The sequence below is a fragment of the Chelonia mydas genome, chromosome 12 (genome assembly GCF_015237465.2).
Source record: "Chelonia mydas isolate rCheMyd1 chromosome 12, rCheMyd1.pri.v2, whole genome shotgun sequence".
Classification (NCBI taxonomy): domain Eukaryota; kingdom Metazoa; phylum Chordata; order Testudines; family Cheloniidae; genus Chelonia; species Chelonia mydas.
In genome coordinates, this window is record NC_051252.2 from 34,479,929 (window position 1) to 34,494,824 (window position 14,896).

The following is a 14,896-nucleotide window of genomic DNA, read 5'->3' on the forward strand; positions in this document are numbered from 1 at the left end:
TGATGAAGAAATCAGGTGTGTGCTTATGCATGGGAAGAGCTTTGCTTTGAAGAAATTTAAAAGCTGTTTTTTATACACTAGCTGCACCCACTTAGTGTCAGTAAACGCTGTTAATGCTACTACAGTAGCAAGGAAATTATGAACAACACACATTTTCAAAAGAAATTTTATGAAAAATGTCTATATCATACTATTGTTCAACTCCTTCCAATAACTTATGGTTGAAAAATCCTGTATTTTGTTTAAAATGCTGCATTTTTCCCTTGTGACTAACTTTTGCTGTAGTTTCTACAAAAGAAAATGCTCTGTATATTAAATGTTATGCAAACCTAAAGTCCAGCAATATTGTTGCTATCAAATGCAGTACTTTTATGTACTTTTGCAAAAATGCTATACTTGTATTTCTAATTCTGTTTTTTAAAAAAACATTTATCACTGGAAATTAAATTTTGGAATATTAGCTTTATTTTTAGATTAATCTCATCTTCTGTTTGTTGGTTTTAACTGGTTGGCGTTTGTGTACTGTACTTTGTTTGCAATATTTTGCAGTAAATTATTACATTAAATAATCAGGTTAGCGGGGGAATAGGAAGGTGTCTCAAAACAGCACAACTCTCAACAGTGGAGAATCTGTTTTTTTGAAAACATCAACCTTCACATGTGTTGAAGGTTTTGTCCTTAAATATAAGCCACGAAGGCAATGGTCACCTGAAATAAAGATGCCACTGTCTTTGGTAGAGTCCTTTCACTCTGAGGTCTATACGTAGCCAATATAAAGATGGATTGACCTTCTGTGGTGCTTCGGGCCTGTGCCTGAATCAGTGGAGCTGTTTTTAATACAAGCTTGCAGTACAAGCATTAAACTTCTATGCTAATATTTAACAGATAATTCTGAGAGTTCAACAGTGTGAGTTGAATTGTAGTTTATTTTAAGACTTGCTATATCAAAGTTTTCTGAAGGACTGTAACATGCCAAACAATAACTTATTTAGCTGTAAAGACATTATTGATTGTGCTTTTAAGTACCATCTTCAAAACAAAGGGTGATTAGATATATTTTCAACCAAGATTCAAGAGAGCTGAAAATCAATTAAAAAATCTCCTTTTGTTACAGTGTCTTTGGCAAACTACTATCAAACCATATGTTCCAGTTTTCATATGAAGGCTGAAATGGATATAAATTTCCAAATATAAATAGGAAGCTAGTTCTGTTACTTTAACACACAAAGACTAAAAGACTCCAGTTTTTATTCAAGACAAACCAATAAGTGAACAAAGCCTGGCTGCAAAATCTGACTGGGAGAAAAAACAAACCGTAAAGCAATTCAGGAATATATTGTTAGAAACCATGTAGAGATTTTAAATTTTAAAATATTATGATTAGAGAACCTGAACTCAGTTAATTTTCACAGCAACATTACAAAATGACTAGATAACCGTTAGTACTTGTCAGTTCTAAATATCTGTTCTAAAACATGTAATGTTTCGAAAATCCAGCATCATGATTGAGATATTAAAATGTTAATGTCACCATTTTGAGTTTCTGCATGAGCACCATATGCTTCTCTGCAGCAACAATTAATTTCCAAACACCTTTCCCAGAACTGTCCATGTTCCACAGAAGCAAACAAAACTGAGCTATTTTGGCTCTTTTGTAGTTGTCATCATAGCGAAGATATGACATTTGCCAAGTGGAGAAGATAATGTAATTTTATTTTCAAGCTTCTATTAGACAGCTTGGGAAACAGTGTTGGAAAAACTTATATGACAGACTTGATTTTGTATTGTAGGTACTTATATCTTCAGTGTAAATTTCACTTTCTGCGTAACTGTTCCCCAGTGTGTGAGGTTTTTGATAAATCAAGCTGTTACTCTCTTACACTGTGGATAGAAGTAGGTGAATATACTACAAAATTTGTAAAGAAAAATGACTAATTATTTTGAAGATCCCAAACTAACAGAAGATTAGTAGATTTAAACATAATTAATTGTAAAACACAATACTTCAAAATCAGTTTCTTTTTTGCTTAGTTGTCAAAGATTCCCCCTCCCCCCCCATCACATTGGATGATTTAGGGGGGAGGGATAGCTCAGTGGTTTGAGCATTGGCCTGCTAAACCCAGGGTTGTGAGCTCAATCTTTGAGGGGGCCATTTAGAGATCTGGGGCAAAAATTGGGGATTGGTCCTGCTTAGAGCAGGGGGTTGGACTAGATGACCTCCTGAGGTTCCTTCCAACTCTGATATTCTATGATTCCACAGTACCCCTGGCTTTTGTTGGCATCACAGTAACCCCAACTGAAGTTCTTTAAAAGAAAAATGAAAACAGAGTGATCATATGCTCCTCCAAGTTTATGATGTCTTGCCAAATAAGCCATGCATAAATACACTCATTTAAATATACTAACCAATTATACATGTTAACAAATATTAAACAAAATAATTGAACTTGAAATTGCATTAAAGTGAAATCAGGTTACTGAAATTGATGCTTAACCTTGGTATTCGTATTGATTTTGGTAGCCCAATGTGCAGCAAAGCAAGGGATGGACTAAGGTCTAAGGTAAAGAACATGTGGGTGGATTCATAGGTGCATTTCAGTGTCCTCTTTCTAGCAGCAGGTGGATTGATTTTAAAAAGAAAAACTTAATATGATTTAAATAACAATTAAAAAAAATTTAAATTTGAAAAATCTTTTTTATTTTTCCCAAAAATCAATTTTTAGACACCCTGACTAGTAGCTTTTCCACTGTTAAATTTTGAAGGATGACAATACAGTAGAACCTCAGAGTTATGGACATCTTGGGAATGGAGGTTGTCCGTAACTCTGAGTAAAGCACAGTTTGGGCTACAGACCTAGCACCGGACACTCCAGGCCAGGCTTCAGCAGCAGCTGAATGCCCTACTCAGTGCTGGCATGAGTTTGCAAGCTTATTCCCCTCCCCGCGGGGTGTGTGTGTGTGTGTAAACAGCATGTCCCCCTCCTGGTGGAGGGTGGGGGTGAAAGTGGCGCAGACCCCAGCACTGCTTCTGCTCTGCTGGCTCTGGCTGTCTTGGGCTGGCAGCCCCAGCATTTTGCTGTAAGTGTCAGGTGGGGATGGGGACAGGCAGCCCAGATGTGCCTACCTTTAAGATGCAATATAGGTACCCTACAATATTTGCCTTTTTCCCCCCCCCCCCTTTGGTCTCTGCTGCTACCTGATTGGTTACTTCCGGTTTCACATGGTGTCCGGTTGACCAGTCAGTACATAACTCTGGTGTTCGTATCTCTGAGGTTCTACTGTAAATCTAATATTCAACTTTGTCTCCTATTTCTGTAGATCTGTGGTTTACCAGCAGAGTTCTAAGGAGTCTGCCACTCTGCAGCCATTTTTCACTCTACAACTGGATATCCAGTCTGACAAGATACGCACAGTCCAGGATGCATTGGAAAGCTTGGTGGCAAGAGAGTCTGTCCAGGGTTACACCACAAAAACCAAACAGGAGGTGTGTTCTGGTCTTGTCTGCTGGACCTTTTTATAGTAAAACATTGAATTTTAAGCGCTTTTCATACAGCTGTTGGTTTTTCACTAGTTGTTTGAACATTAAACCTCATGTTAAGAGGTGCTAACGTTGCAAGGTATACTACAAGTGTACTACGTATTTAACATGTACAGTCAAGGTCACTCAAACAAGATGACACACTAATTCTGTTAAATGAAATTATTGACAGTAAATCAGTGTATTTGCAGAACTGGTGTAATAGTTGGTTTGGGATTTTGTGGGTGGGGACAGAGAGGCATATAAATTAAATTCACTGTTTGAGAAGTGGTAGTACTGTCATAAGGAAAATAATTTTTCCCTAATTTTAAAGCACAGAAACTCAGGTGACCTGCGCGTTGCCAGACACTCCTAATAAGACCGATGTGCTTCAAAATGTTGGTGGGTTCAGAGTATTTCCTGGCTTTTGAAGTAGATATTTATAACAGTCTCATGACTCAGAACACTGACCTCTGTTGCTTTCTGTTCTTGGGTTAGAAGGAACAGCGTGGTGACCATCCATAAGAGAAGTTCTCAAACTTCTTTTTGTACTATGGGCCTCATTTAACTACAATAGCATAATATCCATATGAAAACTACAACAATTGTTTTCATACTAAAAAACTATTTTGGGAAAGCACCGTGTACCCAGCCAGCTCTCTGTGCATTACAGTTTGGCAATTTCTGGTCTTGAATGATGGGATATATTATATTTTGCTTTGAGTTTCCTCACACTATTCTCATCTTTTTCTCTAGCTGGCTGATCTTATGGTCTATTTACTGTGTGTCAGTAAAGAATTAAAATCTACATAGTCGCATCTGTGCATGGTCAGCAGAAGGTGCTCAGATTAAAATCTCATGTATAGTGTGTTCTTAATTACCTTAAACAGACAAGAAAGCAAAGGGGGCCTTTGAACATAGAGTCATTCTTCACAGAAGGCATTGTTTCCATATATCTTACCTACCTCACTGTTTATCTAAACATTCAGAATATAATTGTGACTGGAGAATGGATGGAAAACTCTTTTCCTTGAAAAGTTATAGGTAGACAGACATCTTTTTTCAGGATTATGTATCCAGTCCTCTAGTAGGAGTAGAAGTGCGAAAATATTTTAGGGATTTCTTCTCATGTGGAAGGAACATTTGCAATGCAAGCTCATCATAATTTACCACAAGGATTTTGTTTTACTAGTCACTTCTTTTTGGTTTTTGCTGCAGATGGTTTTAACCTCTTTAAGGACAACCCAGTGTTCAGTTATGGGTTTGGAAGAAATGGGTGTTAGTTTAGGAGCTAGTGATTTGGTCTGGTTTAGTGTTTGAGTGGAAATAAAAGCATCCAAAAACACCTTTTAGATCTTTCTTTTTCAAAGGATATTCAGGAAAAAATAGCAGTTTTTGTATTACATTTTGTGAAAATATTGAACTTTAATAATTCTTAGTGCATACCTGGTGGTTTATAGTGTGTGTTAATTCTCAAAACATCATTGTGGAGAAGGCAGGTAGGTATTTCATCTACACATTTGAGATGGGAAAAAACCAAGATATTTAAATAACACCAGAAAGAGTGTCAATGTTAGAGTTAGTGCTCAAGAGTTCTTGGATCCATGTCCTATATTTATAACTTTTTGCGGGTTGCGCCTGCCCCTCCCCCCCACCCCCAAAATCTTAAAGTATTATTAGCTAAGTAAAGCTGTAGTCCTCATTCTGTAGCAGGTGGGGATGCTAAAGTAATTGTCAGGTTGAAAGATGCTACAATGGTGTTGCTCTCCTTTTTTATGTTTAGTTTTAAATTTTTATGCAATATTCTGCATTGAAATATGATCTTTAACTTTAATGTGAGAGCATCATTAACTGCCTCAGATTCTCAAGATTTTAAGCTACACTTTTTGTGGTTTCTCAGGTTTAGGTGTGATAACCAGGCACCGTAAATATAGCTTGCCCTTCTGATTCCCTATTTTCACTCCCGCTTAAGAATCATGAAAGTTTTTTTCCCTTTAAAGTTAAAATGTTGGTGTTTAATCTCAGCCTAAGGCTTTCTTTAAAAAAAAGAAGAAACAACCATTTTTGAGGTATGAAAAAGATGTGTCCATTAATAAAACAAAATTAAAGACAAAAAGTGAAGACTGAAATATTACTCTAAGCCCTTTGTGTTTAGGGCAGTGGTTCTCAACCCGCGGCCTGCTTGCGGCCCAATCAGCACAGAGCTGCAGCCCATTTTACATCCTCAGGACCATACAGGTAATATTGGATGTGGCCCACATAACACCTTGTGGGCCACATATGCATAAATAGGTTGAGAACCACTGGTTTAGGGTGTTGCGGAGCTTCCAGGTATTTATGTTGTCCTAATATAGTAATACTTAAACATATAGTTATGATGAAAGTCAAAGTCTGCCATCTGTAAATTCTGGCTGTTCATAACTTGTTTGTCATTGCTGGATACTTTGAAGTAAGAGTCTTGTAGCATAAAGGAGGCACCAGAAAAACGTTCAGTGGCTTTTCTATTCCTATTTTATGTTATAGTCATCAGTCCCGACCTCCTTTTACTAGATCAGTGACTCCGGTTTCATTCATCAGTCATGATCCTTATGTGCTTATCTACATACAGTGCTGTGACATAATATGCAACTGGTCTGTGTATGATATGTACTTACATTGGTACCAGTATTTCCAGCACTTCATAGAATATCAGGGTTGGAAGGGACCTCAGGAGGTCATGTAGTCCAACCCCCTGCTCAAAGCAGGACCCATCCCCAAATAAATCACATTGTGTTAAGTAATCCTGCAAGAAGAACAAAGCTAATCCATGGAAAAATGTATTTCTGAATCGTAATGTTGCACTCCATCATTTCCACCAGCTTTTTTTTCTGTTTCATAAATATATAGTTAGTCCCTAGATTAAAGAACCCCCATTGAAAGAACCACACGTGGACATTATATTAAATTGTAATACTTTTTGCTTGAAGGTAACACTTCAGTGGGAAAATCCAATGCGCTTTAGAGGCTTAAAGTACACAAACAATGGGATATTTGTCATAAAACTAACACAATACAGACATAAAAATAACACAGTACTTTCAAGTGGCATACTTAGGTAAAATTCGTGTTCTACACACATTAGTCATGCTCCCTTGCTTTTTGTTTTCAAAAGGGTTGTTAACGTCAAGATATACTGATCCTAAAATTAAGATCTAATTTTAAAGCATTTTTGTGTTCTCTGTATTAGGTGGAGATCAGTCGAAGGGTGACCCTAGAAGAGCTCCCTCCCGTTCTTGTGTTACACCTCAAAAGATTTGTATATGAGAAAACTGGTGGATGCCAGAAGCTTATCAAGAATATTGAGTATCCCGTTGACCTGGAAATTAGTAAAGGTGAAGCTCTGAAATAAAACTTTCTTTTTGTTTTCAGGAAAAGAGAATGTTCTACGATTTCCAAAGGGTAATAGTGAATTTTTGCAAGCTCAGTGTAGGAGAGACTTGATTTTTTTCTGTTGGGTTGTATACATGCGAAAACTCTTCTAATCTAAATGAAATCTTTATTATTTTGTGTGCCTTATTTTGTGTCTGTGCTAGCTGTGGATTAGGGTAATCCAGTCCAGTGATGCTCCAAGCTGATGTGCTCAGGCTTTATTTTACAGCACTTGCTGCCTGTACTGTCTTAATTTAGATCTCAGTCCTTCAAAGAACTCCACATAGGCAAACCCTGGAACATTTATCAGGCCCCATTGACTTCAGTGAGGGCTCATGCAGTTCCAGTGTCCAGCTGAGTGGAACTTGTAGAATTGGGGCCTAAGACTGTAAGCTGTTCAGGGCTGAGGGATGACTGTGTACCATGTGTTCGTACAGTGCCCTCCCTCAACTGATTAGAGTACCCTGGACAAGGTATAAATAATGAATAAAAATTCTTCAGGTTGGAATCCATCCAAAGAGGTGGTAAAAGCACCATAATAAAAACCATTGATCGGGCTGGAGAGGAGAAATGAGAAACTTTTTTTAAGACCAAACTAAAAACATCAAAGCAATCAAATAGATAGGTCAGATTTCAAGTGTTAATGCATTATAAAGTTTCTTCAATTTTTAAATTTTAAGATCTATTCCTTTTTATAAAGTGTGTGTGTTATATGTGAACACCAGAATAATATATGTACCTTGCTGCATCGAATCTTTTTATTCTGACATTGACTGTTCAGTCAACCAGTAGTTCAGATTGACCAATATTTTTATGCTGTCTGCAATATGTTCCAAGCTACCTGGAAATTGCAAGGCTAATTATGTAGGGATACATTATAAAATATGTATTTACTTTGCCAGATAGTATAATTTGATCTTGGGATTTGTTTGTTTTTAAGACATACTGGGGAGGTTGAAATCTGTAAAGCACGTGTTACAGGTTGCTTTGGTCAAGCAAGACAGGCAACTGCTATATTCTTTACAGTCTCTGCAGTTTACAGGCTGGCCCTCTCATCCTCCCACAAGAGGCATGGCAGGGGAGATAACTATGTCTTGGCCCTTTTCCCACTCTCCTCTGTATCCCTGGGGTAGCTTTGAATGGTACTCTTGCTTGAAATCCCATATGCAAAGGCTGGTGCTCTGGCCATAGGAAACTAGAAGTTGACCCCCTTGTCTCCCACCACAGAAAAGACTTCAGTGTCTACAGTGTCAGCGTGCTGAGGTTTCAGCCATTTCTTTGATGTAGGAAGCTTCAGATGAAAAACTATTTGATTCTTACTTGGAAATAAATGTTCACCCGACATCAGTTAACACAAAAGTGTTTATCTTGTTAAAAGTGTTGGTTTTTGCTTTTTCAGAGCTACTATCTCCGGGTGTGAAAAGCAAGATTTTTAAAGGCCAAAGAACCTACCGGCTCTTTGCAGGTATTTAGCCGTTTATGTCACTCTATCCCAAAATATTGCATTACTTACAGGAATTCTAGTTGTGGAAATGTTGTAGTTACTGCTGACTAGGATTATAAAATGTTTACTTTAAATTAAAGTGATGTAACTTGCAGGGGTAGTAAGTTCTAGTGTAAAGTGACGCATAAGTACTGAATATTCCTATTATGTGATTCCTGTCACATTGTTTCAGCTTCTGCCTAAGTAACATAGGATCACAGTTCTGTACCAGATCCATCCTGCACAGGGTATATAGATACTTGCTTTTCAATGAAAGAATGCAGACTGCAAAGCTTCTATTAAGATGCATATAGGTCTGCTCTGTCTCAGGTGGTGTACATCAATATTCATTTTTTCTCAACGAGGTTAAATTTTAAGTATCAACTCTTCTGTGACTATTATTCATTTATGATGACACTTAACACAAATTGTAGAGCATAACTGTTATTGATGATGAATTGGTGTTAGTGACATGCGACTCGAATGCTAAATACATCTTGTGTAGCCAGAAGAACATCTACAACTTTAATTTTGCTATATTTGACACATATCACTGATTTGTAGGGTAACTTTTCAAATGTCTTTTAAAATTGCCAGTTTGATGTTTTTTCATTGCATCGTTCTAAACACTTTCAAGATGAGTTCTTCTTGCAGTGTATGAATAGCATATTGTACGACTAGGGAGGTGCCACTGAGCTGACTGTTACATAGTGACATTTTTATGGTAGGAATATATTGAAGTAGCAAATGAAAGACTGTTATTGGTATTAAAGAATGGAAACTGGTGTAAATATTCAGAAGCATTTTATTAATAAACAAAACATTAATTTCCACAGTTTTTAAAAACTATACATAGATTAGTAAGATTTGCACCTGCTTATTTGGATTAGCATCAGAAGAAGAAGCTCAGGGGACTGGAGCTTTTCACTTCTGGGTCACCAGTTGAGTTCCAGCCCTGGTGGGCTTGTGTGATGAGGTAGTTTGGATCCAGTTCTGTTTAGGTGGTACAACCAGGTTACAGAAGGTACCATCAAGACTGGCAATCTCAGCGGAGGGCAGCAGTTACTTTAGTGGAACAATTCTCACCTCTGGGGTGAGCTTCCCAAGACAGGGTTGGAGAGCTTGGATAAAACAGTATGAGGAAATTTGCATTGCTACTGCCTCATCTTTTGTGACTGTTCTGTAGACACACACACCATTTCAGTCTCCAGTCCATTATTGTTAGTCCAGAACTTTACACACACGGCATGCACAACTTGTACAAAATTTTAATGTCTAAAAAGAGGGTTTTTTAGAATTAAAGATATTTCTAATTAAAAATATAACAAGAGGTTTGCCTAAATATTCCTCTGCAGTAAGATAAAATACAAACTGCATCCTAGAAAATCTTATAGGGTAGTTTCTATCCTAAAGAACTCTTGAAATATACCAATAATTTAGAATGTGTATACTGTGTACCATAAATCATGCCTGTCTACTTTGTTTAACTTAAAGTACTCATAATATGTATTTGTCTTCATAGAAGTGTAAACAAAATCAGAGTAAGTTTAAAGTGTGGTTCAGCTCTGAAAGGTAGACTGTGAAAATGACACTTTCCTACTGCTACTTGTTTTTACTGCTTTGTTTACTCCGCTTAGCATTGCAGAGACAAACATAGCTAACAGAATGAGCTGGATTCTGTTCTTCCTTGTGCATTATTATCAAAATTATATACCAGTATAATTCCAAACAGTTACACCTGTACAACCCCAGTGAAGGCAGTAAAAATCCCCAGGTGTAGTTTGCACAGGATCAAATGGAGCTAATTTTGCTGCAGAACATATTACAGGTGGTGACATTCTCAAAGTAAAGAATCCAACTTGGTTCCATGTTGAGATTGCAGGATTGGCACTCACAAAACTAACAAACAAACTAAGCACATTCAAGTGCTTAGTATAGAGTGATTCTTATGGAATCAGTTTTGTAGGGTGGAACCATAATTTAAGCAAAATTAAATGGGTTAGATGGGGAGTATCTTATGTTTGTAATAAAGACTTTTGAACAGAGAGTTCTGATATTGTAAAGTTTCATAATGTCCTCTTGTACATGAAGACTTGAGGTTTTATGATTAGATATGAATGAAGGTTGACTCAGGCTTCTGGTTTAAGTCACAGAGATGTCTGAAACTAAATATTGTAAAATACCTACTTTGATCTGCGAACAGTTAACTTGGTGAAGATCGTTCTGACTTGAAATGACAAACAGCAACAAACTGGACATGTAGGAGATTTCAAGCAGTTATGTTTGTTCTCAACTATTTACTAAGTTTGTCAGCACTAACTGAATTTTCTGAAGCTATGTTGAATTGTTGCAGGAAGATGGTCTGTCAGTCCCATTGGTCTTTTCCTGTGAAGTAATCCTTCCCTGAAAGCTGTGTAGTAAATTAAAAATATCTGTCTTAGACCTTTGGGACACTTGATCTTAAGGATATATTTTTCACTTCTTTAGAATCCTGAGTTTTTGTGCTGCCAGTGAAAAATCACTAGCATCACAATAGGTTTGTTCCTTTGTAAGTGGATAAAATTATGACAGTATTTGCTATCGTATAGATAATGCTCGTATAACTTTAAGTATTTGCAAAGACATTTCTAAAGGTTTTAGTGGCAAACACTGTATAAGCATAACTTCAGTACAGGATAGCATGTAAACATGCCAGTCAGCATGTAGTTAAACTCTTTAAAAAATATGTTCTTGATTTCATGTGAGTTGGAAAGTTTGTTTGAATTATGAACTTAAACAGAGGAACATCTTAGTAAATTTCTATTCCTGTTTTGTTTCCAGTGGAAGTATAAACATTAACTTCTCTTTGCAGTTGTCTATCATCATGGAAACAGTGCAACTGGTGGCCACTACACTACAGACGTCTTCCAAATTGGTCTTAATGGCTGGTTACGCATTGATGACCAGGCAGTCAAAGTGATAAATCAGTACCAGGTGGTGAAGCCGTCTGCTGAACGCACAGCCTACCTCCTGTACTATCGCCGAGTTGACCTGCTGTGAAACTTCCCTCTTTATGCTGTGTGTGCAAGATACCTGCTTTGTAGAACGCCAACTATCACTAACTTTTTTCCTCCTTTAAATGCTCTTTTGAGTGAATCCTTTTTCCCCCTGCAACTATGGGATAGAGTGAAAAAGGAAACTACCTTGGGGGTTGTGCACAACATAGTTTGTGTGTTGACTTTTGACTTTGCAGAATGAAGTCATTAGGTTGAAAGACTCAGTCTCACGAATCACAAAAAGATAAAATATTTCTGAGTTAATGCTGAATCCTAAGATGATAAAGGGGGTTTGCATTTGATTCCCACTTTCTAATTGCATAGTAGAAGAAAACCCTGCACCAGCAACAAAACTTGTAGATTTCTGTGAAAATAAGTTTTATCTTTACTTAAATAAAAAAAACTAAAAAAAAAAAAAACCCCTCTCTACTCCCCCAGTAGTTTTTGATAAATGATAAAACATGAGACAGTGTGTATCAGGAGACAATGGTTCTGTGCTTCAAAACAATGTACAAAAGTACAAAATGCAGAGTTGCTGGTTCCTAACAGGAAAAAAACCACATTTTAATAATTGTGCGATGAGAAACTGCTTAAGTACACATTGCAGATCAAATATTTGGAGTTAAAATGTTAGTCTATGTAGATGGGTGATTGTAACTTTATTGCTATTAAGAGATTTCAAACTGCATTTATGCTTCTGTGTACACAAGATTTTAAAAAATGGGCAAAATAATGAAGATTGATATTTCTTTAAGTCTGCTTTGTTTAATTTTGCTGTCTGCTCTCCTATAATGTTGAGTTCCTAATTGTACACAGTTTAGTGATATCTAGGAGTATAAAGTTGTCGCCCATCAATAAAAGTCACAAAGTTGGTTTAAAGTTGTGGGGTTGTGTTTCTTTGACTTTGAGTGTAAATTTCAGTTGTGGAAACTCTAGTCTAGAGTTACTATGCATTTTCTAATTTGAAATAATGCTATTTAGCAGGATAAAATTCACCCTGGTGCAGAGGGCACCAGAAGACCTATGTATCATTTAGGCCTTATTTTGAGGATTTAAGTGCAGGCTCCCTCCCCTCAGGGGTGCTATGATACACATGAAAGGATAATCATTACCTGATTTTGAAAAAACCCATACCTACTAAGTCAAATGAGTTTTGCATTTAAAAAAAAAAAAAAAAAAAGCAAATTGCAGGAAAAAGTTATTTTCTCCACTGTTTTCCCTTCATGTTTTTAAAATGAAGTAGCTGCTTTATGTTCCAGGAAATTTCTGTAGCATTTCCTTAAGCTGCCTAGATTTCTCTCTTCACTTTTTATCTCTTTGTCTGGCACAGGCAGGACAGCTTCTTTCCATCTAACTTCTCTGTGATTGTGCTGCTTTTTACTGTTTGTTGAAAGAACTGTACAATTTGCCTTTTTGGTACCTCTAAGCTGTTCATAGCTCACCTATTAATATAGTATCTGGTCACCCTTTTTGTGCTATCTGTTTGGCTTTTTCATTAAAAGGCAATTAACGTGTATTTGTACAGCACCTCACGCAATGTGGTTCTGGTCCAGGACTGGGCTCCTATGCACTACAATAATACAAGTTGTTAATAAGAAGAAGGGGCTTTGGTCACCACGCCATAAAGGAGGAGTGGTGGGAAAGTGTTAATCCACAGCTTCAGCTTTCAGAATCTCTTCATCCAGGGCTGATCCGAAGAGGTGCCCTGCACCTTCAATTTTCATGGAAGTTAATCAGGCCCTTATGTCTACACAGTCATTCAATGAGGAGCATTAAAACTTTACACTTTAGCTTTGAGAAAATATTGGCTGCCTCTCTCGGTAGAACTTCATTTAAGTCTCCCTGATACTGAGAAAACTGATGTTGAATAGGAGAGATTGAAAGTGACTTAAAAAGAATGAACACACATTGTATGCTCAACCGTGATCCTCAGTCTTTAACATATTTCTTCTATTAAAACATTAAAAAGAAGTAAAAATTGTACTTCCTTACCTGCAAGTGTCTATTACAAATCTTTCATTAGTTATATAACTATATTCAGTGAAACTGGAAGAAAACCTTATTTTGGATGTTATAAAACCAAGTCTTGACTAAGATTTTAAGAAAGAAGTAACGATGATTTGGCCAAATTCAAGTTGGGCAACCACATTCTCCCTACTGAAGTTTGCACTCTTGCTTTAGTTGGATTCTTCACTTCGTTTAATTGTTGGGAGGAATTGCTGTGCATTGTTCAACTGCTGGTGTCTCCCATCCCAGAGGTGGGGGCATTTAACAGTCCCTCTATATAGTTTGTATTATACACTGAGTGTGGTTTGGATGTAAGTTGCTATACAGATGTTTGTTAGAGCTGGTTGGAAAAGTTCCAATGAAACTTTTTTCCTTCGGAATTTGCTGAATCAAAACCTAAGCGCTTCGTGAAGACAGTTTGATTTTGACAAAATTCCATTGAAAACCAAGCAGGGTTCCTGTGGAACCTGACTTGCAAGGTAGGTTTCCTGCCAGTTCATGTACCTGGCAGACTGCCCCAGAGCCCAGGCTCCTAGAGATGGGCAGAAAACATTCTTGTTTGATGGAGAAATTTGCAAATTTTGAACAAAAATCACTTGTTAAGTTGTTGAACCATGGTCACCAGCAAATGTGACTTCTCTGTATGTGATGAGACTTTCAGATTTTGTGAAACAAAATATTCCATAGTTTTTTAAGATTTCTACTCTTTATAGTTTCTGTAGAAGTTAATTATAGTGACATTTAAAAAAGAAGCTGAACTATTAATTCTGCAGTTACAAAATTTCTTGTGCTGACACTAGTAATCCTAGTGTGGAGTTATTAGAACTGGACACACAGTGAGAAAATAATCTTATTTCTTCACTTAAAACCTGATCCAGCAAAGCAAAGAAACTATTCACAGGCTTAAAGACAAGAGCATACCACAATCATATTAATCCATCCATTATAACATTAAATACATATATAAGATTTCACACATTATGTCCCTGCCTGTCCTCCTTTGGAAGTTGATGTTATAATTCCCATTGATGTCAATGGTGCATGATTAGACCATTTTACCAGCACTAAAAATATTTTGTAATCACACTTGTAATTAACATACACTTTAATCTCACAAACCTGCACTGAGCTTTTCCTATGTCAAATAGGAAGTTGAAATGTGAAACAGACATGTAAGTTTACATTCCTTTTTCTGATGATAGTGGTGATTCTTATTACTTTAAATATCTAGTTGATATTTTTTGTATGTATATATAGTCTGTTTCTAGTAAATGTAGGCTATTATATAAAACCAAGGCTATGGCTACTCATAAGAGACTTGCCCATAAGAGACTTTTCACAAAAACTACACTCTAAATCAGTCTTGCAAAAGAATATGAGCTCCTTTAGCTAGGTTTACTTGGGACCACGTCAAGTGATAATGATGTTTTTGAAAATATTGTGAAA

At 36.8% G+C, this 14,896-nt stretch overlaps 1 protein-coding gene across 4 annotated transcripts in view; it reads left to right on the plus strand.

Moving 5' to 3' along the window:
• USP10 (ubiquitin specific peptidase 10) overlaps window positions 1–12,322 on the plus strand; it is a 75,669-nt gene extending 63,347 nt beyond the window's left edge. For all 4 annotated transcript variants that reach the window (XM_037878224.2, XM_037878225.2, XM_037878226.2 and 1 more), the window contains 4 exons: window positions 3,319–3,484; window positions 6,744–6,888; window positions 8,325–8,390; window positions 11,260–12,322. In XM_037878224.2, the coding sequence (XP_037734152.1) occupies window positions 3,319–3,484; window positions 6,744–6,888; window positions 8,325–8,390; window positions 11,260–11,447 (565 nt within the window). In that variant the 3' untranslated portion in view covers window positions 11,448–12,322. The remainder of the gene's footprint in view (window positions 1–3,318; window positions 3,485–6,743; window positions 6,889–8,324; window positions 8,391–11,259) is intronic.
• Window positions 12,323–14,896: the final 2,574 nt, after the last annotated feature.